The 25547-nt window shown below is 45.6% G+C and overlaps 1 protein-coding gene across 2 annotated transcripts in view; it reads right to left on the minus strand.

Moving 5' to 3' along the window:
* LOC129336265 (zinc finger protein 318-like) overlaps window positions 1-25547 on the minus strand; it is a 50067-nt gene that overhangs the window by 16104 nt on the left and 8416 nt on the right. Inside the window, exons 3-4 of one of the 2 annotated variants that reach the window (XM_054989382.1) lie at window positions 16451-16520; window positions 13846-15015 (exon numbers count right to left, since the gene is read on the minus strand). In XM_054989382.1, coding sequence (XP_054845357.1) covers window positions 13846-15015; window positions 16451-16520 — 1240 coding nt within the window. Of the gene's footprint in view, window positions 1-13845; window positions 15016-16450; window positions 17049-25547 lie in introns of both variants that reach the window. The other variant, XM_054989373.1, reaches the window with a different exon arrangement.

The following is a 25547-nucleotide window of genomic DNA, read 5'->3' on the forward strand; positions in this document are numbered from 1 at the left end:
CAGGATTCTCACAGTGTCCCTTCACTGGCAGCTGATGAAAGCCTCCCAGGCCAATTTTCAATCAAAAGCAGCTCTCTGGGAGCAGTTTCAGAAGCGCAAGGACAGCATAAATGGGAAAAGGAGCAAGTGCACCCATAGGGATCCAAAATGCCTTTGAGAATAGCCCACTTCTGTGCGTTGCCTCCTACCACACAATTACATAGTGTTTTTTCCACCATGGCCACAGCTTTAGTTGGTAGTGATAATTGACTGAATTTCCAGCATCACCCTAAACTTGGCTTTCCCATTGGATGATGTTGCTTGTGGTGTTGCCCATCTGATCTTGCAGCTATTTAAGAGGGTATGGTATATGGCCCCTTCTTGCTAGTGTAGAAAAAAGAGGGCACAACTTCTGGATTCGTAGCTTCAGGGATAACCTAACTTGTCTGCTCTGCAGTCCTATCCCATAGCCAGATGGCTTGAGCAAGTCTGGCGGCAATGTCAGGGCGAAGAGGAAGAACATCTCATAGGACATTTATGAAAGCCTATGGGATAGCACAATTGTTTAGAGTGGTTCGGTCTCTGGTCTCCCTTTCGCAAGCGGATCGCTAAATTACTAATTTGGTAATTAGCTATAAGGCTTTTGGGAGCTATTTTGTGGGTAAAATCTTGTCTCTCCACTGTGTCCTACCGGCCATGGTTGGTACAGTACAGTACAGGAACTGAAGACCCCTCGGCCGTCTTCTAGGTTGATGTTAGATCATTTCAGTACACCCTCCCAGGAAGAGGTTGACAGGGTCCTACAGACGGTTAGGCCCACCACGTGCCCTATGAACCCTGCCCATCATGGCTAGTGAAGGCCAGCATTGATGGGCTATGGGCCCCTTTGATGGCCACTATCAATCTGTCGAGCTCTAGAGTTTTTCCTGAAGCGTTAAAGGAAACCATGGTGAGGCCTCTCCTGAAGAAACCATCTTTGGACCTCACCAACCCGGCCAGTTACCACCCAGTTTTGAACTTCCCGTTTCTGGGTAAGGTTATTGAGCAGGCGGTGGCAGAACAGTTGTAGGTTTTCCTGAAGGATTCGTCCGTCCTGAACCCATTCCAGTTCTGTTTTAGCCTGGGCCATGGGACATAAGACAGCTCAGGTTGTCCTCACAGATGATCTTCATAGACATCTGGATCGGGGTGGGTCAGCACTGCTGGTGTTATTAGATCTTACAGCAGCAAACGATACAGTCTATTATGATCTATTGACCCACTGTCTGACCAATGTGGGGATACAAGGGACTGCTTTGCAATGGCTCATCTCTTTTCTCCATGGTCAGGGACAAAGAGTGGCACCGGGGGAAAAGTTATCAACCCACCACCCACTGGTGTGCGGTGTCCCACAAGGGGCGATATGCTCCCTGATGTTATTCAACATCTATATGCATCCCCTCGCCCAGATGGTATGAAATTTCAGACTGTGGTGTAATCAATATGCAGATGACACACAGTTGTATCTGTTGATGGGCAGCTGGCCTGACTCCACCCTGGATGCCTTGGCCAGAGCTTCTGAGGCTGTGGCTGGATGGCTGAAACAGTGTTGACTGAAATTGTATCCCTTGAAGATGGAGGTCCTGCACTTGGGTCGTGGGCTATTAGGTTCAGGAATCCGGCTCCCAACCCTTGATGGGGCAAGGGTTAGGAGGTTCTGCCAAGAAACTCTCAAAGACTTCACTGCATGAGTTAAAACATTTTATTTGATAAGCTACTAGTTCATTCCTTATTACACTCCTTGCCAGGAATGGCGATTCTCTGCAAGCACATAACGTATACAGGATTCTAAGCCCAGCACCAGAATTCCCACCCACCCCCTTTTCAGGAAACAATTAGCTAAGTTTAATAGATGACACAGGAGAGATGATGTGTGAGAAACTCCAAGGCCATGAGGCCCAGCTCCCAGATGAAAAAGAAACTGCAGGCTGAGAAAGAGGTAACAGAAGCTGTCACATTTCAGGCAGAGAACAGCTTCTAACATCAGAGTCACACAGAATCAAACAGGCCTTGCAGAGTATGACAGGAGACATCCTGACAGGCGCCACTTGTGCCTGTTCTGACAGTTAGGAGTCTGGGAGTGATCCTGGATGCCTCCTTGTTGATGGAGGCCCAGGTCACAGTGGTTGCTGTGTCTGCCTTTTTCCATCTGCATCAAGCCAGGCAGCTTGTCCCTTACCTTTCGACCCATGACCTAACGACAGTAATCCAGGTAATGGTCACCTCCAGATTAGACTACTGTAACTCGCTCTATGCAGGACTACCCTTGGGCCTGGTCCAGAAATTACAACTGGTCCAGAATGTGGCTGCATGTGTCTTTACAGGTATACCATATAGGACGCATATAGCACTAGTCTCACATCAGCTGCACTGGCTCCCAGTGGAGTACCAGATCAGGTTCAAGGTTTTGGTGCTAATGTATAAAAGCCCTTAGCAGACTGGGACCAGCAAATCTGCAGGACCACTTCTAACCATCTATTCCCCAGAGGGTGCTCTGTTCAGCCGAAAAACAGCTTCTGGTGGTTCCTGGCCCCAATGATGTTTGCCCTGCATTCAACCAGGTCCAGGGCTTTCTCGGTTCTGGTGGAATTCTCTGTTTGTTGAAACTAGGTCCGCCGGGCCTCCAAGACAGAGATGTTCCGTCAGGAATATGGTTGAGGTTGAGGCGTTGGTGAGTTCCTTTGCTGGTCTCCTGTTGCAGGAGATTGGTTTTTCCCCATTGACATACTTTCTGTCTGTCTGCCAGTCCCCATCTCATAGAATGTACTGATAGGGTTGAACAATATGGGTTGCTGCCTGAATCATATGCCTATGAGTTGTCACTTCTGGCTATGTGGATGGCATGTAATGACACCTTGTTGGTGACAGCCCATTCTCATATTGCTGTTGCCTCGGTACAGAGATGCAGGGATACTGTTCCACTCTGCTTGTGCAGGTAATACATAGCTATGGTGTTGTCCATACGCACCTGAATAGTCTTGCCTCTCATGACATCTGCAAAAGAATCAAGGGTGTAATGGATGGCCCTAAGTTCCAGTGCATTACTATATAGTCTCGTCTCAGAGGACGACCAAGACCCTTGAACAGAGAGCTCCTCACAGCAACCACTGTTAGGAAAACATCAGAGGTGACAGCCACCTCTGAATCTAAGAATCCAAACAGCACTCCCAACATAAAATGGGGGGGGGGGTCCTTCCACCAGATCTGGGGATGGGCAGGCAGAAACACTGAGAATGAACAGTAGGGTTAAATCTGCTGAGAAACCAATTCTGGAGTGGACGCATGTGAAACCATACATGCAGGACCACCAAAGTTATAGAGGCCATAAGGGGACTACAAGCTTCTGAATCAGAAGGGCTGGCTGAAACCTATTAGAAAGAAAATAGGAGGCCAAGGAGCATAAAGCTATTGCCCTGTCCCCTGGAAAAAAGGCCCTAACAATGGTAGAGTTGAAAGTAGTACCTATAAGTTGGATGCAATTTGTTGGATAAAGATGAGACTTTTCCCAGTTGACAAGACGACCTACGTTGGACATGGTGTAGGTCAGATCCAAGGTGGACCTTAGAATTTGAAACCAAAATCCAATCATCAAGGTAAGGATACATGATGCAGCCCTGAGCTCTAAGGTGTGCTACCACTACCGCCATACACTTGGTAAAGACCCTTGGGGCAGACAATAATCCCAAAGGGAAGAGTGGTATTTGATAACAACTAGAACCATATTTGAACCGCAGATACTTGCGGTGGTCAGGGTGGATAGAGATGTGAAAATATGCATCCCTTAAATCTAATACAGCAAGCCACAAATTTAATTCCAATAGTTGAATAGTAGTAGTTAATGTCAACATATGAAACTTTTCAAACAGGAGAAAAGAATTAAGAGCACTGAGGTCTAGGACAGGCTTGAAGCTTAGGACCATCAGAAGGGCAGGCAACAGTGGTTGATGGTGGATGGGTCAGCTTTGGAAGTTCCAAAAAGCAAAGGAAATAGCCATGCTGATCTATGCACAGGACACATGCGTCGTTAGTGATGGCTTTCTAACTAAAAGAAGGAAGGAAACTAATCTGTCCCTGAACTGCAGCTTTTGGGATGGAACAAGGGCATCTGCCAAAGCAGAGTCAAAGCACAGACTTCAAAATGGAATACAGGGCACAAGAGGAGTGACCCTGGGATTGCTTAGATTTCTGCTTATAGGAGTCCTTCCTGGAAGGGGGGTGAGAAGCAGGAAAAAGCCTTTGTTGCTGGAAAGAGTGCTGAAAATACCTGGAGGAACAGTAGTGTGTGTACTGTTTTGAGGAAGGTGCAGTGAGATGCTACCTATATTGCTGGTGGTGGTGGTGAGAAGGGGCCGTAACTCCCCCATATTTGACAGTTCAACAATTTTTATTAATCTGCATCAAAGCCTGCGTCATTGGGTTTTGCAAGGAGTAACTGAGAACCTCGAAGAGAAATCCTTGGTCTTCATCGTTGTTCTTCTGTGCAGTCCTACTTCTTTAAACCTCCATTAGGGGCCACTTCTCCCAAGTCACGTAGAGGCCCATTTTCCTGCCTAAACAGGCACGTGACTAACTGAGGGCCAAGCTACAAGTGACAAATGACACTTGAACAGCAAGTGTATTTCTCCCTGTTCGCTTGCCCTCCACTCAATCCACTTGCCGTTCAAGTGTCGTTCGTCACTTGTAGCTTGGCCCTGAGAGGAGCGACCCCTTCCCTCAATTCTCTTCTAGACAACACAAGGAGAACTTCACATATGAGCTCCTTTCATTTTCTAATTCTGATAACTTTTTCTGGTGATTGATCTTGGACTGGCTTTGACTTCGCTTATGGTTTCTGAATTGGTCTGATTGCTCTTTCTGTGTATTTGATCCACCTTGGTTGACTACGATCTGAGGTAAAAAATCTTCCTCAGTATGGCCCAACGAGCGCTCTTTAAGTGCTGCTCACAGTACGGCTTGAAAATGATCCACATTGATGAGCATGACCTCTGCCTCATGCCTTTGGGTGACGGCCTTAACATTACGGCCTGTAAAATTTGTCAAAAATTCTCCCCGAAGGTGAGGAATGAGGGCCAACAGTTAAAAGCGGCCCTTTGGGAGAAGGTGTTCACTAGTTCCAATACACCAACAGCTAAAGACTCAGTTGATAAGGAGCGTTCATCAGGGTCAACTCTGAAAGCAATTATATCATCGACTACTGCTGAGTGACTCTCCAAAGCCAGATCAGTGACTTCTGTGATCCGAATGGGGAAACTGAGGAAGGCTTGTTCGAATCTGAAGCATGCACCTTATGCTTCTGTTTTGCCTTTGCCTTCTTAGCAAGAAACTCGGAAGATATCAACGGAACTAGCAATCGGGACTGGTGTCGAGGCGGCTCAGAGATCGGAACCAAGGACACAGAACTGGGCCACTCAGTCTGCTCCTGTGTGGCAGATAACTTTACTGCTGAGATATCAGAGCTGGAGTCAGGCTGCTTAGAGCACTCCTGCATGGCTGACAGCTTTACTGCTGAGATATCAGAGCTGGAGCCAGGCCGCTTAGATGCTCCCACACAGCAGATAACTTTACTGCCGGGATAGTGGAGCTGGACAACACCCTTTCCCATAGGGCTGCCTTAAGTTTCAAAGCCCAATCAGTGCAGGCCTTAGGAATGAAGAGTTGGCAGTGCTGGCAAGTGGCAACATTATGAGACTCTCCAAAGTAATAGACACAGAATTTACGCTGATTAGTTTGAGTCATTTTGGTAGAGCGACAGGTACATTTCTTGAACAAAATCTTTTGAGCCATGAAAAATTCTATCATTGTTATGGATGAAATGGACCAGAATGGAAGAAGACACTGAGGTAAATTGAAAACTAGGAGCAAAAATGCTAGACATACTCCTCTGATGACAGTGAATGGAGAACTGAGGGAAGCAGGCACCTCTCCTTCACGGCACATGACCGTTTCGGCAGGAAATCATGCTGGAGGAGTGGGCCATAGGAGCCTTCTCGAAGCTAAAAAAGCTCTCTGTGACTGGCCTGCGTGTGCACAGTGCCCAATGTGGGACTGCACAGAAGACGGATGATGAACAAATACATCACCAGCTGCCCTATTTTGTACAAAGGAAGCACTTTTACCTTGTCACCGTGATATTTCTGCAAGTGTTCTTCTGCTTGTCTTTTTTAGTCCTGTCATTCCTCCTCTGCTTCCTTTATATGAAGCACCAAATGAAAAATTTTCTCTAAATTGGAGCGGGCCAGAGATGTGGCCCCGCAAAAGAAGTATTTGGCAAGGAGTAAATCCATTCTTAAAGTATCCTTAACAAAATCTTTAAAAATATTTTTCCTACCCAAAATACTAAATTGTTATTTTAAAACAAAACCTAATTTAAAAAATGGGGGACCCACTTATTATACAAGCATGCTTTCTTCAGGCCTATTAAATAAAAGGTTCTGCTAGCAGCAAAACAAAACAGAGTTGTCATGATACACAAATGGAAAGGAGAAAGCAGAAACAAGGACATAACATGAATCTTGCTTCTAAGTTTTCATGGCAAATTCTTTTATTCAGCTAAAGTTTTAGATGCATCCATTCTGTGTGGAAACAAAACTACACGGTTCCCACCCCACATTCCCAACAGCCAGAAAATTAAAATAACTATAAACACCTCTTTATTAGCAGCAAGTAACAGTTTATGCTCTCCTATTTAATTAGGCCACAAAATATCTTTTTCTTTTGTTTCCTGCTTACCCTCTTGTCTTTTACTACATTCTAAATTAACAATCACCAGTGCATTAAATTTCTTGTATTTCCCTTCATCTCTTTGCCATTTTGGTCCATTTCTCGTAAGGAAAACTGTTTTCTTTAAACAATCCCTCGATTTTTTCTAGTTTTATTACATGTTTTATTACCTGTAAACTAGAATAACAACAACTGTACTTATATATCGCTCTTTTAGAAAAATAAAACTATTCCATGACACCATATGCACATTTAATTTTATCTTGTTAATGTCCCCAATCATGGTAAGTATAGGTTACTTCTTTGTCAGTTACAACTACAGTCTCCTAGCTACCATTTTGTGACAAAAAAATGTCAGCTGACAACTTGTAACACCTATGTATTTTTAAAATGTAAAGCAGCTAGCATAATTAGGAAAGGAGATGCAACAGCTATTCTCCCTCTGAGGTGGAGAATATCTTGGGTGATTCCCAGCATCCAGTCAGGGAGGCAGGAAATTAATTTCTTCCTCTTGCCTGTCTGGTACGAGGGACCACCCTTCCTCAGTTCTGTTCCTGCTTCCAGGGACAGCACTTCAGTAGCAAGCTTGCTCTGCTACTTCATTACTAGAACTTCCTTTAGATCTTATTTCTTCATCTCCAAATTCCTTTCTTCTTCGTCTACGCTCATGCTTATATATTCTCAATATCTTGCTCTTGTTCTCTTCCTTTCTATTATTACTTTCCGCTCTCCCCTCTCCCCGCTGCTCCAGGGGAGATTGGCACAAGAGCGACCAAACAAGAAGACTGCCTCCACGGATCCAACAGACTCAGAGGAAAGCTTTATGGAGGATGGCACTGACCGTTTCCCTAGGGCCGTCTTTCCAACAGCAGGAACCAGCAACCTCGGTGCCAGCATGCATTCGCGGCTTGCTCAGACTCCTAGCACTTCAGTGGCTTCTCAGTCAAGCTAGACTACCAAATGGCCCCGTCTCATTGAACAGGAGCCAGATCCAACAGCACATCTCTGCCCAGCGGCTCACTGCAGCACTCCCACATGAAATCCATTTTCAGTGGGAAAAGATAGTGCGGCCCACACCATTGCTCCTATGGTGGCAAATGATGTGCTTCCCAACCTCCCAGGGGGAAAGAGTTCAGCAGGCCCCTTCCATATGGATCAGGAACTGTATCAACACCAAGTTGGCCCATGTCAGATGGGTAAAAGATCTGCTCTCCCTCCTCCAATATCTTCAGATTTCCTGGCCCTGCTAAGACAAATGATGAGGGAGGAAATTCTCTCCTTAGGCCAGTCAGAGGCTGCAACCTTCAGCAGCAGGGCTTCCTTATCTCCCTCCCGTCCAGCCACTCCTAGAATGGAAGATAACCTTCATGAGGTTACATGGACAACTAAGGCAGCCAGGAAAAGGCTCCTGGGCAAAGCTCCTGACAAGACCCCATGATAGGTCGACCAATCCTCAGACAATGAGGATAAAGATGAGGAGGAAGAAATTGCCATCCCTGTGCACTCAGCCCATCTGTTTAAAACAGATGACTATCAATACCTTTAATCTAAGATGCTTTCAGCATTAGAATTACAAGAAACTCCCACAGCAGAGAAGGATCCCAATCCAGGAAAATCAAAGACCTGACCTAAGGAGAATAAGGAATTCTTTCCAAAGTCAGATGACACTGAAAAGGTCTTTCCTTTCCTAGAGTTCTTCTAATGTCAGCTTAAGGCTGAATGAGCCCTACCTCCTGCCAACAGTTTCCCAATGTAGTTAAGAAACTGTATTCTTTAGCTGCCTTTACCAATGAGTTATTACAGGTACCAGTGATCGACGCCCCGGTGACAGCTCTCCACTCCTCAGGCCTCCTTTCAGAAGATGGCCAAATAGCAGTAAAAAATAATCTGGACAAAAAAGGAGAGATAGCACCCAAGAGGGCTCATCAAGGCCACAGCGATCGCTTCCACTGTGTCCAGGGCGTCGATCATAGGGATTCAAAGACTGTCACAGCTACTTCCAGGATGTACCAAATGCCTCCTGGAAGGAGCCAATAGGATCCTTAACATAAGCATATTCATGGCAGATGCGACCTTGGATGCTCTGTCCTCCTCCAGAGCAATGGCTTCCGCCACTGTGGCAGGGAGACTCCTCTGGCTGACAGCCTGGCTGGCAGACCTAGACACCAAAACAATAGAGATGGCCAAACCATTGCAGGGAAACAAGCTCTTCGGCAATGTCTTAGAGAAGATACTGGTGGAAACCAGAGACAAAAAGAGAACACTCACAAGTCCCTGAAAAGATCTGACATCGACAACAAGGGATATAAACCCTGACTTGCAAGAGTTTCCAGTGGGGGGGCCGACTGTCAGCAAACCTGGTTCAATTCCAAGGCAGATGCCTGGACCAGAAAAGTGGTCTTGCAGAGATACTCAATAGAATTCAGCATCTACCCACCAGAACGTTTCCTAGTTTCCCCTCTGTGAAAAAACCCTCAGAGACACACCATCACTCAAAAAGCGATTTGACATCGCTTAGACATCCAAGCAGTGGAGCCCGTGGTCAACAACAAGAAAGGCAGAGGTATCTATTCGATTTTCTTCACAGTCCCCAAGAAGAGGAGGGACTGGAGGGCCATTCTGGACCTCAAATGCCTAAATCGTTTAATCAGATTGCAGCATTTTTGCATGGAAAACCTGTGTTCCATTTTGGAGACCCTACAACAAGGAGAATTCCTGACATCCATCGACCTGACCAAAGCCTACCTACACTTTCGATTGCTCTATCACACCGATAGTACCTGAAGTTCTGCATGGACTACCAATAACTACACTTCAGGGCCATGCCCTGCGGTCTTGCCATGGCACCAAACTCATCACACCAGTGGTTCGACTGAGAGAAATGGGTCTGCATGTCTACCCATATTTAGATGACATCCTTATCAGATCAAGCTCAAAAGAAAAATCCCATCAGGATACCATATTTGCCATACAGTTTTTAATAAACTTCAACAAATGCCGTCTGTTCCTCACTAAGAAAAAGGTCAACATAATCAAACAACTAGCCATGTCAATAATCAAGAGCCAAACATTACCACTCATGAGCCTGGCCAAACTATTGGGCTTCCTAGTGGCAAAACAACGAAGTCATGTACTCGGGTCGATCACACTCTCACCCCCTACAATCATTCCTAAGACCTCTACAACATCACATAATACAGAAGACAAATTTGACCATATGGATTCCCTTGAAGGTCAAAAACAGTATGAGATGGTGGACCAGAGAAGACAACCTCCTAATGGACAAGAGCTTCCTGACTCCCCAATTTCAATAGATCTTTACCGATGCCAGCCTGTCAGGATGGGGAGCAACCATGAAAGGTTGCCTGACCCAAGGACTTTGGTCAGTGGAGGAGACACTTCTTCCGATCAACGTACTCTAAGTGTGGATGACCTGCTTTGCCTTACTTCACTTCAAGGACCAACTAACCCACAAACATGTCCTGATGCACACAGATAACACAGCAGCAAAAACTTGCGTGAACAAGCAGGGAGGCTCCAAGTCCTCAAGGACCAAGATAATCAACTGGACCGAGATACATCTAGCATCAATCCAAGCCAAGCACATCAAGGGCGTAGACAAAATGCAAGCAGACTGGCTGAGCAGGGAGACCATTCACCCCAGCGAATGGTAACTAAAAAGGAAAATCTTCCTAGCAATATCATCAGGATGCTAGTGATGGATCTCTTCGCATCCCCTCTCAATCACCAAGTTATGAGATTTTTATCCAGATTCTTCCATCCACTAGCGGAGGATACAGACGCCCTGACTTCCCAATGGCCTAGGGGGCTTCTATATACATTCCCACCCATCCCAATAATCCCCAAACTACTGAGGAAAGTCTTAGAACAGAGAACAGAAGTAATAGTCATTGCTCCTTGGTGGCCAGGGAGATCATGGTTTTTAACACCTCCGCTGATGACAGCCACACCACTCCAGTGTTTTTGCTTGGACAGGACATTTCCTTTCCAGAAGGATTCCAATCTTTGTATACTGTTTAAAAGACTCCAAAAGGGTCTGAGGGTCATCACACAGACCATTTCAAATTGGATAGTTTGGCTTGTTAAACAGTGTGCCTAGGGACACTAGGCACACATGAGGCTTTTACAGCTTCCACTACTTCCATAGCTATTTTTTATTAAAGTTATCAATTTCAGTTTTATGTCTTTACTCTGCTTTCTCCATCTTAATTTTCTGTTCAGTCACTGATTCTTGCAAGTGGTGTATCTCTTGTTTTAAAAGCTGGTTCTCCATACAGTTGAGTATTCTCAAGGGCTATAACCTGATGAACAACTGTCTACAGTACTCTTTAAACTGAGCAGGTGTTTTAGCCAATTGTATTATTAGTGTTAATCAATTTTTGAAGTGCAAAAGTGCAAAAGTGCAAAAGTGCCAATGTGAATAAATACAACAATAGTTACAATACAATTACATAATACAAAATTACAGAGTCCATCTATGTATATCACATGAAATCCAGAATAAATATTCAAAGCCCGTAGAGCTTTTCCAACATATTTAAAGTGCAAGATGCCAACAGTAATAGAAAAGCCAGTAGGTAGGGAGTAGTGCAAGATGTTTTTCACAGTCCAACAGCTTGAATTAATACATCAAAAATCGCCGACGGGAGTATGCAGGCAATTTTTCATTAACCCGTTTCGTGAGTAAGAACTCACTTCATCCTGGGCATAAAACAGTTCGGACCGGACACACTGCAAGCATAAAAATGCATTGTAATGAACAATTACTCATACCTCAAGCACTCCGTTCCTGATCCTAGAGATATGTTCTTGGATTCTTATCCTTAGGGGGCGGGTAGTGCTACCTATATATAACAAAGGGCATCCGACCTGATCAGGATGTCCCTGATGGATTTCATCCATCTATAACCCACTGACAATCCCGATTCACACCCACGGACTCCAAGCTGTTGGACTGTGAAAAACATCTTGCACTACTCCCTACCTACTGGCTTTTCTATTACTGTTGGCATCTTGCACTTTAAATATGTTGAAAAAGCTCTACGGACTTTGAATATTTATTCTGGATTTCATGTGATATACATAGATGGACTCTGTAATTTTGTATTATGTAATTGTATTGTAACTATTGTTGTATTTATTCACATTGGCACTTTTGCACTTCAAAAATTGATTAACAAAAATTTATATATAGTTGTGGTTCCCTGGTCTTGTTGTTCTCCTCTGATTTCATATCAGGATTGCCCGTTGTTCTCCTCAATTGTATTATTAGTGCCTGCCGTTTTCTTCTCTCCCCCACCCCCGCTAATTCTTTTTTATTCATCTGTAACTGCACAGCTAGGGCATTTTCTACTCCCCCTCCCCCCCACCAGCAGCTCTTTTAATTTCCCTGATCTTCCACTGAAAAGTATTGTAAAATATATAGAGAACCACTGGAAATCTTTTAAAATTTAAATAATAGGAGAAGGAACAGGCACCAGTATACAGATAGGCCACAGTGAATCACAGGATTAAACATTGTTACGAACACTGATATCAAGAGGCTTAAATGACCTACTGCAACACAACAGAAAAACATTCAAGCATACTAATTCCCCTGTTAAATATACAATTTTATCAACTCACATTAAATACAGTTCTTCATTGGTGAATGAAGAGACCATTTAAATGAAAATGTATCAATATATATAGGATATCATTTTACTCCCAGATTAAGCTTCAGTAATACAGTATATTTTAGAGAACTCTGATCTGTTTCACTTTATAAAACACTAAATACTACTTGGAGAAAGAAAAATAAAATAAAAAGTTTACAGTGAGGGTTTAAATATCCTTTAAAATCAGTTTAAGAATTTATAATGCCACAATGCCATTGAACAGGAGTCAAACAATAAAATATCAGGGGTATATCGCATTCACCCTCAAATGGGCTGAATACAAAGAACTAACTCTGCTAACAGATATTTTCCATCTCTGACCTCTCACTACAACTCCTCCTGCATGATACAAAGCAACACCCAGGAGTTAGTGAAACCTCAGAAACGACATGGGGTAGAATACGGAATGGGAAAATTGCATGAAGTGTCATTCCACTTGTGGAAGAAGTATGGATCTAATCCACTATATAAGACAAAATACAGAAGAAATATATTAAAATAAAGATAAATGCTAGTATTATGCAATGAAAAAAATCACATCTGTCCTTCATTAGAGATCCTTTACCTGAGATTGTTCACAACATGGATTTCTGAGTAGGAGGGCTCCATGGGATATTTTATTAAAGTTATTTGCAGGCTGAGCTGTTTTTCCAAGTCCTTTACAGCACTCTTCATCTGTTGGCATTCTGTTGCCCACCTTAAATTCCTAGAGTCAGCATGGTGAAATAGCTAGATTGTCAAATGACAACTTACGAGATCCAGGTTCAAATCCCCACTCTACCATAAAAGCTTGTTGGGTGACATTGAGCTAGTCACAAACTCCCTGCCGAACCTACCTCATAAGGCTGCTGTGAGGATTAACTGGAGGAGAGAGGAATGATGTAAGCTGCTTTGGGTCCCCATTGTGGGAGAAAGCCAGGATATAAATGAAGTAAAATAAAATAATAAAATAAAGGTGAGAAATGTATTGTCGAAGGCTTTCATGGCCGGAGAACGATGGCTGTTGTGGGTTTTCCGGGCTGTATTGCCGTGGTCTTGGCATTGTAGTTCCTGACGTTTCGCCAGCAGCTGTGGCTGGCATCTTCAGAGGTGTAGCACCAAAAGACAGAGATCTCTGTCTTTTGGTGCTACACCTCTGAAGATGCCAGCCACAGCTGCTGGCGAAACGTCAGGAACTACAATGCCAAGACCACGGCAATACAGCCCGGAAAACCCACAACAGCCAAAGGTGAGAAATGTTTTAAGAAACAAATAATCCTAATCCATGAATCCCATCCAGTGCTGGTACATCATTATGGGTTGAGCAAACCAATTATCCACTTCTCACCAGCAACAGCTACACTGCTGGAAAAAGAACTTGGTAAAAAGCAGAAAACTAACCTAAACTGGAAAACAGACACAAATATTAATGCAATTTAAAACTACTCACTTTTGGCATCTCAGATGCTAGATATTTTTCATCTGATACTCTTTCAGGTGTACCTCCATTGGATTGAGAGAGTAATTTGGAGTTAGTAGGAGTGATGGGGATTTCCACAAGCACAGACTTATATTTCTTGATTTCAGGATTCTGCTTGACAGTAGAAACTGTTTCAATAACTCTGAGGTTGGACCGGGTAGGCTTCGGTGGCATTGACACTGACACAAGCCCATGTACATCTGGAAGTGCAGGATTAGACTGATGAAAAGGAGGAGTGTACATGGGCCAGGCAGAAGCAGAATAAGCCATATACTGTCCATATGCGTTATAGATAGGAGGGGCCACTGTGGGAGGTGGATGATTTGGTAGTAGCTGAGCTGCAGTATATGCTGAAAAGTGTGATACTGGATAATGAGAAATTAGGGGATTAGGAAGAGGCAAGTTAGGAAGAGGGGGTGATGCTGATGGGATTACAGATACTGGAAAAAAAGATTGCTCTGATGTGCCTGCAGAATTACTGTGCCTCAGAGTTCTGCTATTAGCTTGCTCGGATATTGTAAGAGATGATACATCATTAGATGGTTGGAAATAATCACAGGGTGACAAAGAATTCTTCTGATTTGATTCTGGAGAATGACTATTGCTTTGAATGCAGTCCTTCTCAATAGATTTTGGTTTATGAGAAACCACTGAGTTACCATCTAGAGAATGCAATGTTTTTTTTCCATGGAGTCGTTCCTCTGTACGGGCAGCACCCTTACCAATTTCAACCACCCCAATATCAAGGCCTATGGTTTTGAGCAAATCACGGATCTTCTCAAATGCTATTCTGGATCCATCCAAAGTGTCTGGTTTTATAAAATGGATAGGAGATGGGGATCTTGCATTCAGGCTTAAGGATTCTTTCCAACTATCCATTAGCTTCTCAGTAGGATATTTGAAGTCAGCGTTATCCTGACCATCACCATAAAGAAATTTCTCTTCATCCTCAACATCAAGGAAGTTGCATGTTCTTTTCTCTTGGGCATTGGTAGAATCAACCATTCTGTCCAGAATGTGCAAAAAGCCACTCCCATCCTGGCTGGCTCTTTCATGAGGAAGCAGGAAGTCATTATGTAGATCTGCAGACTCTGATGTCAACTCCTGAGAATCCTTTTGACTCAAAAAATCCTCCAAATTCTGTTCAGAGGATTTAAAAAAAAAGATTTGTCATTTATTACTACATTCTCTAATGAAGTTAATCAATATTCAAGCTACAGAATAGACAACACTGCCGTATATTAGGATTTACAGCCAATAGTTTAGAAACGTTCAAAAATATAGAGGAGGAACGATGAAGCCAATATATGTTACAGAATATCAGTTTTATTTTATTCTGTGGATTAGAGCTAGAGTAAGGCAGCACGTTTTGATAAACTTTCCCCCTGTCCAGAACCACCCTTCCAACAATCATTCGGAGGGTACTTTGATAGGGGGTGTTCTGTCAAGTGGGCAAGAGTTAATGCACTCACACTGCCAAGGCAATCAGGCTGACACTCGCTGCTTTGCCATATTTTGACTATCAAACAATGACAATACAAGAAAAAGTCAGGAAATGTCTGTTTAGGTGACTTAGTAATAGCCAAGCTTTCTGTTTCCCTCTGTTTTAGACTGAGGGCAATGCAAAGGTTTTGTTTCCTATAAAAACGTTGCTACATAGCCAACTACAACTGGCTGATTAGTGTTACGCCAAATATATTGCATGACCCGGAAGTACCTGGAAAAATGCTATGGGGACGAAAGAGGAGGGAAACTGCACAAGAGAGTTTCTGCTTTTTCATTTCATCCTCCATATCGAATGCATATAAATCTCCTCCTCTAGATTCATCTACATTTTACCACGTGCTGCTATGTTGGGATAATACTGATATTTCAGTACAAAGGCATGGTTCTTTGCATTGTTCAGATGTAATTAACTATATCCTATGAAACCAAAATCTTTAATTCTCAGTTTTATGTGAAAAGAAACAGTTTTAGTATTCCAGGCTCTTTTACAGCTGTTACTGCCAAGCTCAAAGATCTAACTCCAACATTAACAACTTATTAAAACTAAAAAAGACAATGTAGAAACTTAACGTGTTAAGTATTGCTAGCAAGTGATCATCAATGAGAATTAGGATGTTCCAAGCTACATTTACCAAAAAATAAACATCAACCCCCCCTTAAACTCATGCCCATTAAAAACCAATTAGATTTCTTCTGTTGCAAAATCCACTCCACTAGATTTCATTACATATATTTCATTTCATACCACTGTTTCTCTGTAACAACTCTTTACAACTGCACAGAGTTTTAAGAAACATAACCTGGTAATAATTTTACCATGAAATAAAAAAATAAAATTAAAATTAAATATCCTCATGCTGAATTAAATGACATCTTAGATGTTACAATGATTCATGCTAAATCAACAAAACAATGAAAAATACTAGGAAGAAATAGTACTTTGAGGATATTTGTTTCATCAATGGAAAAAGACTGACAATAGATTAAATATTAGTATTTAAGATTAAATAGGAAAGAGCAAACTGTGGCTGACAGCTTAACATGCAGAAGGGAAGAATGTGGGTCAAACCTGCATGGAAGGGTCATCTACTTGTTTCTTCAGGATTAATTTTTTAGGTACTGCCGATGCTTCCTCCGGTCTATAAAGGTATTGAAATTCAGAAGATTGCAGAGCGTTAGTCAAGCCACAGATCACATAATCATTACCAGGACTATCTTGACTTGTATTTCTACTCAGCTCCTCTTCCCTTTTTCTCCTAGCACTCTCAAAATTCCCAAAATCCTTATCACGGTACATTGGACTTCTACTAAGCCTTAGTTTGTAGTAATTTCGTTGTCCTGACAAGAAACCCCGATGATCTGGATTCACAACAAGCTGTCTGTCTTCTCCATCATATCGTGGGTGCTTTGTTTTAAGCCCCTCTGATGGATCTAAGGATTTTGTAAATAGTTTGTCATGCCTATCAGATTCTCTTGGTAGATCCTGTAGCTGGTCATCATTCATGAAATAGTCTGATTTGTGGAGCAAGGCATCCCTGCCACAACAGTCCTTGTCATATCTCATACTGAAAGGATTAGGAGGACATTCTTCATGACGACGGTATTGCTGAAGACTTCGGGAATGTGAAAGGCCTCTGATAAATTCTGAATCATCATCCAAGTAATCCCTAATAACAGTGAGATATAGATTCAAGCAAAGTCAGAAATATGAAGTTCAAGTTAGCATGAAATAGCCGACCAACCTTCCAAAACCCAGCCATATTTCTTGTTTTCAACCCAACGCTGCTGGTTCTGAATATTCTGCATATGTAGTAGCAGGTCTGGTACTATGTTATGTTCCTCCCAGGAATATGACTAGCCTTCTGCAATGCGTTATTTATAACCATGCTTTTGCAAATGAGACTGAGTTAGCTGCTAAACTCACGTATAGATTCTTGAGGGCATGGTATCCCAGCCTGCAGAAGCACTTAAGAATCAGTGCAGTCCCACTACCCATTCTTCTAAAACCATAGTAGAAGTTCAAAGAATTTTTGCAAAGCATTACCAAACATTTGTGACTGCAAACAAGCTTTTCATATGATAAAGCCCAGCAGCACAGATGAATTTTTAAAAAATGTAGTACATGCACTTAACAAATATTACTGTTTAAACTGAGCATATACACATACATTACATATCCAATATTAACTCAACTGATATTCACAGCATCACAGGGAGTCAACAAATCTTCCAGTTTTTAATCAACTTAAGCCTCTGCAGTACCATTAGTTTTACCATTTTTGTTATTTCCAATACGTTTGTTAGTCAGTCTTTTTTTCCTGGAGTATAGTGAGGTTCCCAAAAATGTGAACACACCATTCTAGCTGCAGTCACCAAGCAAACATTGCACTCTACATACTTTAATTAAAAATCAAAACTTGTAATAAAAAGCAAAGTTATCTTTAATACCTCTGTAGCAATTTGATTTATCATTTTCAAGAAATTTGGGCCTTTTCACTTCATGTGGGGGAAAAAAATCAGCTTTCCTATATGGACAGAACCAACACTTCCCAGATAAATTGTGATAGAGTTTTAAAAGTCTTCATGGTGACAAATACCATGGATGTAACATCTTTTGTCTACTTTCTCTTATTTGTAGGTTAACCGGCAGCACCAGATGAATTACCTGCAGTTTTACCTCCCTCTCATTCACAAGTCCAGGTAGACGCATCATACAAAGATAGTTCTTTCTTCACCAGTACTTTCTTGCTGAAGAAAGTGAAAGCAACCTTGAGGTGACTTTTTCAGCAAAAAACAGTTCTTTTCTCCCACTATGCCTTCTCTTCTGTGAAAAAGACCTACCAGAGCTTGTATATAAAAAAGGAAAAAAGTGACCCTTTAAGATCTCGTAAGATTTTTCTTCTTTTTTCCCCTCTTAACATGTGCCCACTAAGCAACTCTCCCTCCTCTCCCAGGAGGTATGCTCTAATGAGCTGCAAGGGGAAGAAACAAAGGCAGTTACAACACCACTTGTGTCCTCTTTATGCCACCTGAGGTGGGATTAAGCAAACAAGATCAACAATAAATAGATATGCATATATACATCTATGTATAAATACTGTGTAAGGACACATAAATACTCAATATTTACATATATACACACCCCCAGGTACATATATACACACTTTCACTCAAGGGTACCCAACAGGTACGCCAAGGAAGTCATTCCAAAACTCCCTCAGGAAAAAAGGGAGTGTAAGACAGCCTTGGCCACAGATACATCCTGCTCCGCATTGACATCAACGGCGTAATGCCTGACAAAGGTGTCTGCAGAGGACCATGTGGCTGCTTTACAAATGTTAACCAGGGGCACCCCCCTGAGGAGTGCCGAAGAGGATGCTTGGGACCGCGTGGAGTGGGCTCTGACATGAAGCGGGCAAGCCACCCCAGCCAGGGAATAGGCCTTGCTAATGGCCGTCACAATCCACCTAGACAGGGTCTGTGAGGAAGCCCTGCTACCTTTGTCCTTGGCCCCAAAACATACAAACAGGTGAGGACTTGAGCGGAATTCCTTCGTCCTATCCAGGTAATAGGCTAGGGCCCTCTTCAAGTCTAGGGAATGAAGAGCCTTTTCCCCCTTAGAGGAAGGTTGAGGAAAGAATGCAGGCAGTGAGATATCCTGCGAGAGGTGGAAGGCGGACACCACCTTGGGCAGGAACCCGAGGCAGGGACGCAGGACCACCTTGTTGGGATGAAACACAAGAAAGGGAGGGTCAGACCGCAGTGCAGACAACTCACTGACCCATCTGGCCGATGTGACGGCCACCAAGAATGCCACCTTGTAGGATAGCATATCCAAAGGGCATGTAGCCATAGGTTCAAAAGGAGGCAACATGAGACGTGAGAGCACCAAGGACAGCGACCACTGAGGCACTGGCGCCGACACAGGTGGGTAAAGATTGTACATGCCCTTAAGGAACTGGCGGAATTGTGGGTGAGAAAACACCGTAGCACCCTCAACTCGGGCGTGAGCAGCTGATATCGCTGCCAAGTGTACCTTGAGGGAGGACACCTTCAAGCCCAGGCCACGCAAGTGGCACAAGTACTCGAACACAACCCCCAAGGGACTGCTTTCGGGCACCACTCCTCTGGCAAGTGCCCAGAGCTCAAACCTGCGCCACTTGGCCGCATAAGCGCGCCTAGTGGATGGCCGACGAGCATTCAGGAGGACCCTCTGTACCTCGTCAGTAAAGCCTATCGGGGAGGAACGATCCGCCAAGCCGTTAGGTGCAGCTTCCTGGGATCGTGGTGGACCAGGCTCCCGTTTAGGAGAAGGTCTTGCCGAGGGGGCAGACTCACATACGTCCGTTGGGACATCCGCAGGAGCTTCGGGAACCAAACCTGCCGTGGCCAGAAGGGGGCCACCAGGATGCAGTCCGTCCCGTCCTCCTCTATCTTGCACAGGACCCTGGGAATCAAGGGGAATGGAGGAAACATGTAGTGCAAGCCCTGCGTCCACGTAAACTGGAAGGCATCCCCAATAGAGAGGGGGTCGCTCCCTGCCCTGGAACAGAACGTGTGGGCCTTGGTGGTCGCCGCAGTGGCGAACACGTCTATCACTGGATGACCCCACATCTGGAAGATCGGCCCAACGCACTCTCCGTTCAGTTCCCACTCGTGGTCTAGTAAAGGGACCCTGCTGAGGGCATCTGCCCGGGCATTGTCTGACCCAGCCACGTGTATAGCACGGAGCGACACGCCGTTCTTGATAGCCCACTGCCAAGTGAGTGTGGCTTCCCGGCACAGGGCCATGGACACTGTGCCCCCCTGCTGATTCACGTAGTACATGGCAGTCGTGTTGTCCGTCTGCACCAAGACCTGACGATTTCTCAGCAGTGCTGTAAGAGACACAAGTGCGAAACGAATGGCCCTTAGTTCAAGCACATTGATATGGAGGGTCTTTTCCCTGTCAGACCAGACATCTTGCACAGACACATCACCACAGTAAGCCCCCCATCCCAACAGAGAGGCATCAGTGGTAACCGTGATGTCATGGTGTTGATACCCAAAAGGGGTCCCTCTAAACAAGTTGTCATCAGACAGCCACCAGTCCAAGGAGGAGAGGATGACCCTCGGGATAGAGAATTTGAGGGACGGAGGGTGCAGCAGAGCATCATACCTCCGCACAAACCAGTTCTGGAGAGGGCGCATACGCAGCCTAGCGAAAGGCACCACAGAGGTGGCCGCTGCCATATGCCCTAGTAAGCACTGGATAGTGCGTACAGACTGGAATCGGTTCCTTTTAAACATGGACACTAGACCCCTTAGGGACCGAGCCCTCTCCAAGGGGAGCAGGGCCTTACCCTCCACAGAGTCTAAAAGTGCACCAATGTAAGACACCTTGCAGTTGGGCACCAGCTTGGATTTCTCCAAGTTCACCAGGAGCCCCAGGCGTTGGCAAGTGCTAAGTACCAAGGCAATGTCCTGCACCAGCCTAGACTCCGATTCAGCCACGATGAGCCAGTCATCGAGGTACGGAAAGATGGTACAGCCTTCTTCCCGTAGGAAGGAAACCACAGGGGCCACACATTTAGTGAACACTCGTGGGGCAGTGGAAAGGCCAAAGGGGAGCACCTTATACCGGAAAACCCTTTGCCGGTAAACAAAGCTCAGGTATTTCCTGTGCTCCTTCCGTATGCCCACGTGAAAGTATGCGTCTTTTAAGTCAAGAACCGCAAACCAATCTCCCTGTTTCAGCAAGGCGATCACAGCCGCCAACGTAACCATTTTGAATTTGGTCACCTTGAGGAAGGCATTAAGGCCCCTCAGATCTAAAATGGGACGCAAGCCCCCATCCTTCTTAGGGACCAGGAAGAACCTAGAGAAGAAACCCTTTACAGAGTCCTCATAGGGCAGTTCTTCCACAGCACCCTTGGCCAAGAGCGACACGATCTCCGCATCCAGCTCAGCCATAGTGTTATTGACAGCAGTCAGGGGTGAACTGCACCTAGGCAGCTCAACGAACTCCAGCCCGTATCCCAGTTCAACAATCGTTAAGACCCATGAGTCAGATGTTATTGACTCCCACTCAGAGAGGAGTGGACTCAGTCTGTCCGAAAAGTTCGGGGATACGGCTGGCGTGACCCGTCAGTACTGCCTCCCGGCGCCCTGCTGATCTTTCTGCTGGGCCGGTTGTTGTGCCGGACGAGGCTTGAAAGGCCGACGCCTCCTCTGCTGTTGTGCGGGAGGGTAAGGCCGCTGCTGGTAGGCAGGACACTGTTGGTAGCCCGGCCGCTGTTGTTGGTATCTGCCCTGGTAATGGTAAGGGCCGGACTGGGGAGCGTACCGTGACCTGGAGGAGGGCTTGTCCGCTGGAGCCAGACCCAAAGACCGCGCCGTCTGCCTGTCATCCTTTTTCTTCTTCAGGGTCTCGTCGGTGGACTTGGAGAACAGCGAGTCCCCTTCAAAGGGCATGCTCTCCACCCTGGAACGCACCTCTTGGGACAGGGCCGTCGACCGCAACCAAGAGTGGCGCCTGAGGACCACCGCCGAAGCCATCCCTCTAGCAGCAGTGTCAGCCGCGTGGCTCCCAGCATTCATTTGCTGTTTAGACAGCCGGACAGCCTCTGTTTGCAGCAGGGACACCACAGCCTTCTGCTCAGGTGGGAGGTCTCGGGTATAGGACGCCAACTTCTCCCAGAGGTACAGTTGGTACCCTGCCATGATGGTCTGGTAGTTGGCAATCCTCAGACCCAGCGAAGCTACAATGTACTGGCGCCTGCCCATGGCATCAAGCTTCTTGCCCTCTTTATCGGCAGGCACCGAGGAGTGACCCGATCGTCGGGGGTTGAACTCGTCTGTGACCAAGGAGGAAGGTGGAGGGTGCTTCACCAACGCCGGCCAGGTGCCCTGCTTGATCTTGTAAAGCTGCTCGATGCGCTTGGATGTTGGAGGCTGATCACAGGGCACCTGCCACACCTTCTCCACAATCTCCTCAATACCCTCGAGCATGGGGAAGCCAACGTACGCCGGATTATCCCCATAGATACGCTTGAGGAGCTTGTCCTTGGTCTGGGGGACTGCTGAAGAGATATCCATCTCGAGAGCCTTGGCCATCCTTGCCATCTCGTCGGCGTAGATGCGGAGGTCCTCGAATGGCGAGTCCGCAGATGGCACTAGCTCCTCAGCTGGCGACGGTTCGGACCAGGACTCCGACTGGTAGCCGCCAAAGCTCTCCACTTCCTCCTCATCGGAACCGAGCTCGGATTCCTGAGCCCGGAGTGGAGGGGGAGCCCACGCCGACCTCGATGTCGAAGGCCTCGGTTCCGACACGGAGAAGCCCGCAGGTGCCCCCTCCCATTGGCAACGGTATGGCGAGGGGAGGTAGGAAGCCTGTCGATGCCGGGACGCAGTGGACCGGACTGATCGGACACTGTCTCCGGAACCATGCCGCTCACGACCGACCGGAGGTGGAGACGGACGGACAGGCGACGGACGGCTCCGACGAGGAGACGGGCTCGGTTCCAGCCTCGGCGACCGAAGGGCAAGCGATGGTCGGCTCCGACGGTGCGGGCTCGGCTCCGGCCCCGACGAGAATTCTGCGGGCACCGTCTCGAAGGCCATCGGATCCGGCACTGGCACGGAGATGTCTTCTGGCTCAGGGGAGCCCAGATGAGGGGAAGGCGTGTGAGGAAGCACGATGACCTCCTCCTGAGGAGCGGGACGCGGCGACCGATGATGCTTGGTCTTCTTCTTCTTCTTCGCCGGTTCCGAAGAAGACCTCGGAACCGACGCGCTCCTCGCCTTCGAAGGGGACCTCGGCTTCGACCTCTTAGGCTTTATCGGAACCGATCCGGACGTCGGTTCCGACCGGGGACTCGGTACCAGGATCCTCGGTTCCGACGTAGGTCTCGGATCCGACCTGGTAGATGACGCGCTACGGGGCGGCCGCACCGGTCCCTGCGCTGGAGAGGCCGCTCTCGACGCCGAGGTACTCGGGGGACGCGGTTTCGACCCCGACCTCGCGGAGGCCACTGAGCCAGCTCTTGAATGCCGTTCGGCAGAGGGGCTAGGGCCGGCCTTGGGGGAGGGCAACGGAGCGCCTCCGGACATGACCTTCTGCCACAGGGAGGAGTTCAGTCGGGCCTTGCGCTCCTGCCGGGCCTTGCTGGTGAAGCCCTGGCATATCTTACAGGCCGACACATTATGGGTCTCCCCCAAACAAAACAGGCACAGTTCATGGCCATCGGTCTTGGCCATTTTCGTGTGGCATTGGAGGCAATGCTTGAAGAGAGCCTTTGAGGCCATCTTCAGGGGCACGCGAAAAGGAAGGTCAAAAACAGTCCGAGTCAAATTACCGAGTCCACAACAAAGTCCAAAACGAGATCCGAAGAATAGTCGAGGTCACGAAGTCCGAAGTCAAAAGCCAAGCAATCAGTCAGAATAAAGCACGAAGCACAAAAGCACAGAGCAACGAAGCTCACGTTCTCTCCAAGCGACGGCAAGAAGAGAACTGAGGGAAGGGGCCGTTGGTCGCTGGAGGATCACGTGACCGTTTGGGCGGGAAAACGGTCGCTGAGGCGCGCGACAAACGGCCCCTTCGGAGCCATGGAAGCTCTAGAAAATTCTCCGGCGGCTGGCCTGCGCCTGCGCAGTCCCCATGTGTGGAGGCACAGAAGAACGAAGATGAACAAAGGCAGTTACAACACCACTTGTGTCCTCTGTATGCCACCAGAGGTGGGATGAGGGAGTAAGAAGAGGAGATAGCCATAACTTTTGCTCTCTGTTTAGGAATCTGAACCTCTGCCGTTGCGTAATGTGGTTGTATGCCACAATCTTCTACCTTCCTTTTCTTCTTTTTCTCTTCTAGCTGCAGAAAATAGGACCCTTTTCCAGCTCTGTCCCCATTGCTCAATCACCAGCCCACTTTGCCAAAAGCACAGACTGCACGAGTTAGCAGGCAAAGGCATTCACACACACACACACACCATTTTTCTTTCCCCAAGGTCAGCACAAGGAAAGCAGCCTCACTCACAGGATCCCTTCTGCAGATTTCAGCATTTTCTATACCATGTATGTTCCTACAGGTAGTCTAGCATTTGGGTCTAACCCTGAACACTCATCAGGATGAAGCAAGTGCTCTTATGGAATATTAAATAAATTCACATTTCATCTATCCACAGACTAAACAAATACTTTGAAGGACATTTGAGACAGGTATGACTTTCTCCCAGTCAGCATGCAATTATTATACTAGCTAACAATGGAATTATTAATGTAATGTGTTACACGTAGCACCACACAGTATTAGTTCTTGGTAATCAGGCCCTTTGCTTTATCCATGAATTATTTCTGGATTATTCAAAACTCTAAATGGTAGCTGTTGCTAGAAGATTCCAAAAGTTTCCATCCAAAAAAAAATCAGGACTCTGTCTCTCTCTCAAACACACACATCCTCTTCCAGCCCACACCTGAACACCCTCATACTCACTCTCTCCTCCCACAATACACACCTACTTTCTTTCAGCACTATCAACATGTTGCAGGTATTACTTCACACAATCAGCTAAACTGTTTCCTTCACTATACAGAATTAATTTTTTTTAAAAAAATTAAATGTTTTTCCAATAATATTAATTATTATTGAAATCTTCTCCTTGGTTGCAAATAACAATGAATATGTAATGTTTCCATTGTATTATAAATATACATATACACAAATACATTTATGCATATTTTAATTTCTGAATGCTAACTTATATACAAATATAGGATTCAATCCCAAGGTCCTCTTCCATTTGTGCAAAGGGGAATACACAATTTCACTCCTAAAAAAATAAATGTAATTTTTGAAAATAAATTCGGCAGTTCTTGGAAGACTTTCGATTTTCAGAAGCCTTTGTGATGGCGTAAGTGGGTGCAGAATACATGGGAAACACCTCACAGAGTGTTTTGTTGTGGGGATAATAATGACATACTTTGTAAACCACTCTGAGTGGGCATTAAGTTGTCCTGAAGGGTGGTATATAAATCGAATGTTGTTGTTGTTGTTATGATGATGTTCTTCAAGCAGACATTCACTCACATTTTTTCTGCATCCAGGCCAAATTCATGCTTTCTGTCAAGCTTCCTTTAGCAGTATCATGAAATGCAAAGCTAAACATTTGCTCTCCTGTTCAATGGGGGAT

This window comes from Eublepharis macularius, chromosome 1 (genome assembly GCF_028583425.1).
Source record: "Eublepharis macularius isolate TG4126 chromosome 1, MPM_Emac_v1.0, whole genome shotgun sequence".
Classification (NCBI taxonomy): domain Eukaryota; kingdom Metazoa; phylum Chordata; class Lepidosauria; order Squamata; family Eublepharidae; genus Eublepharis; species Eublepharis macularius.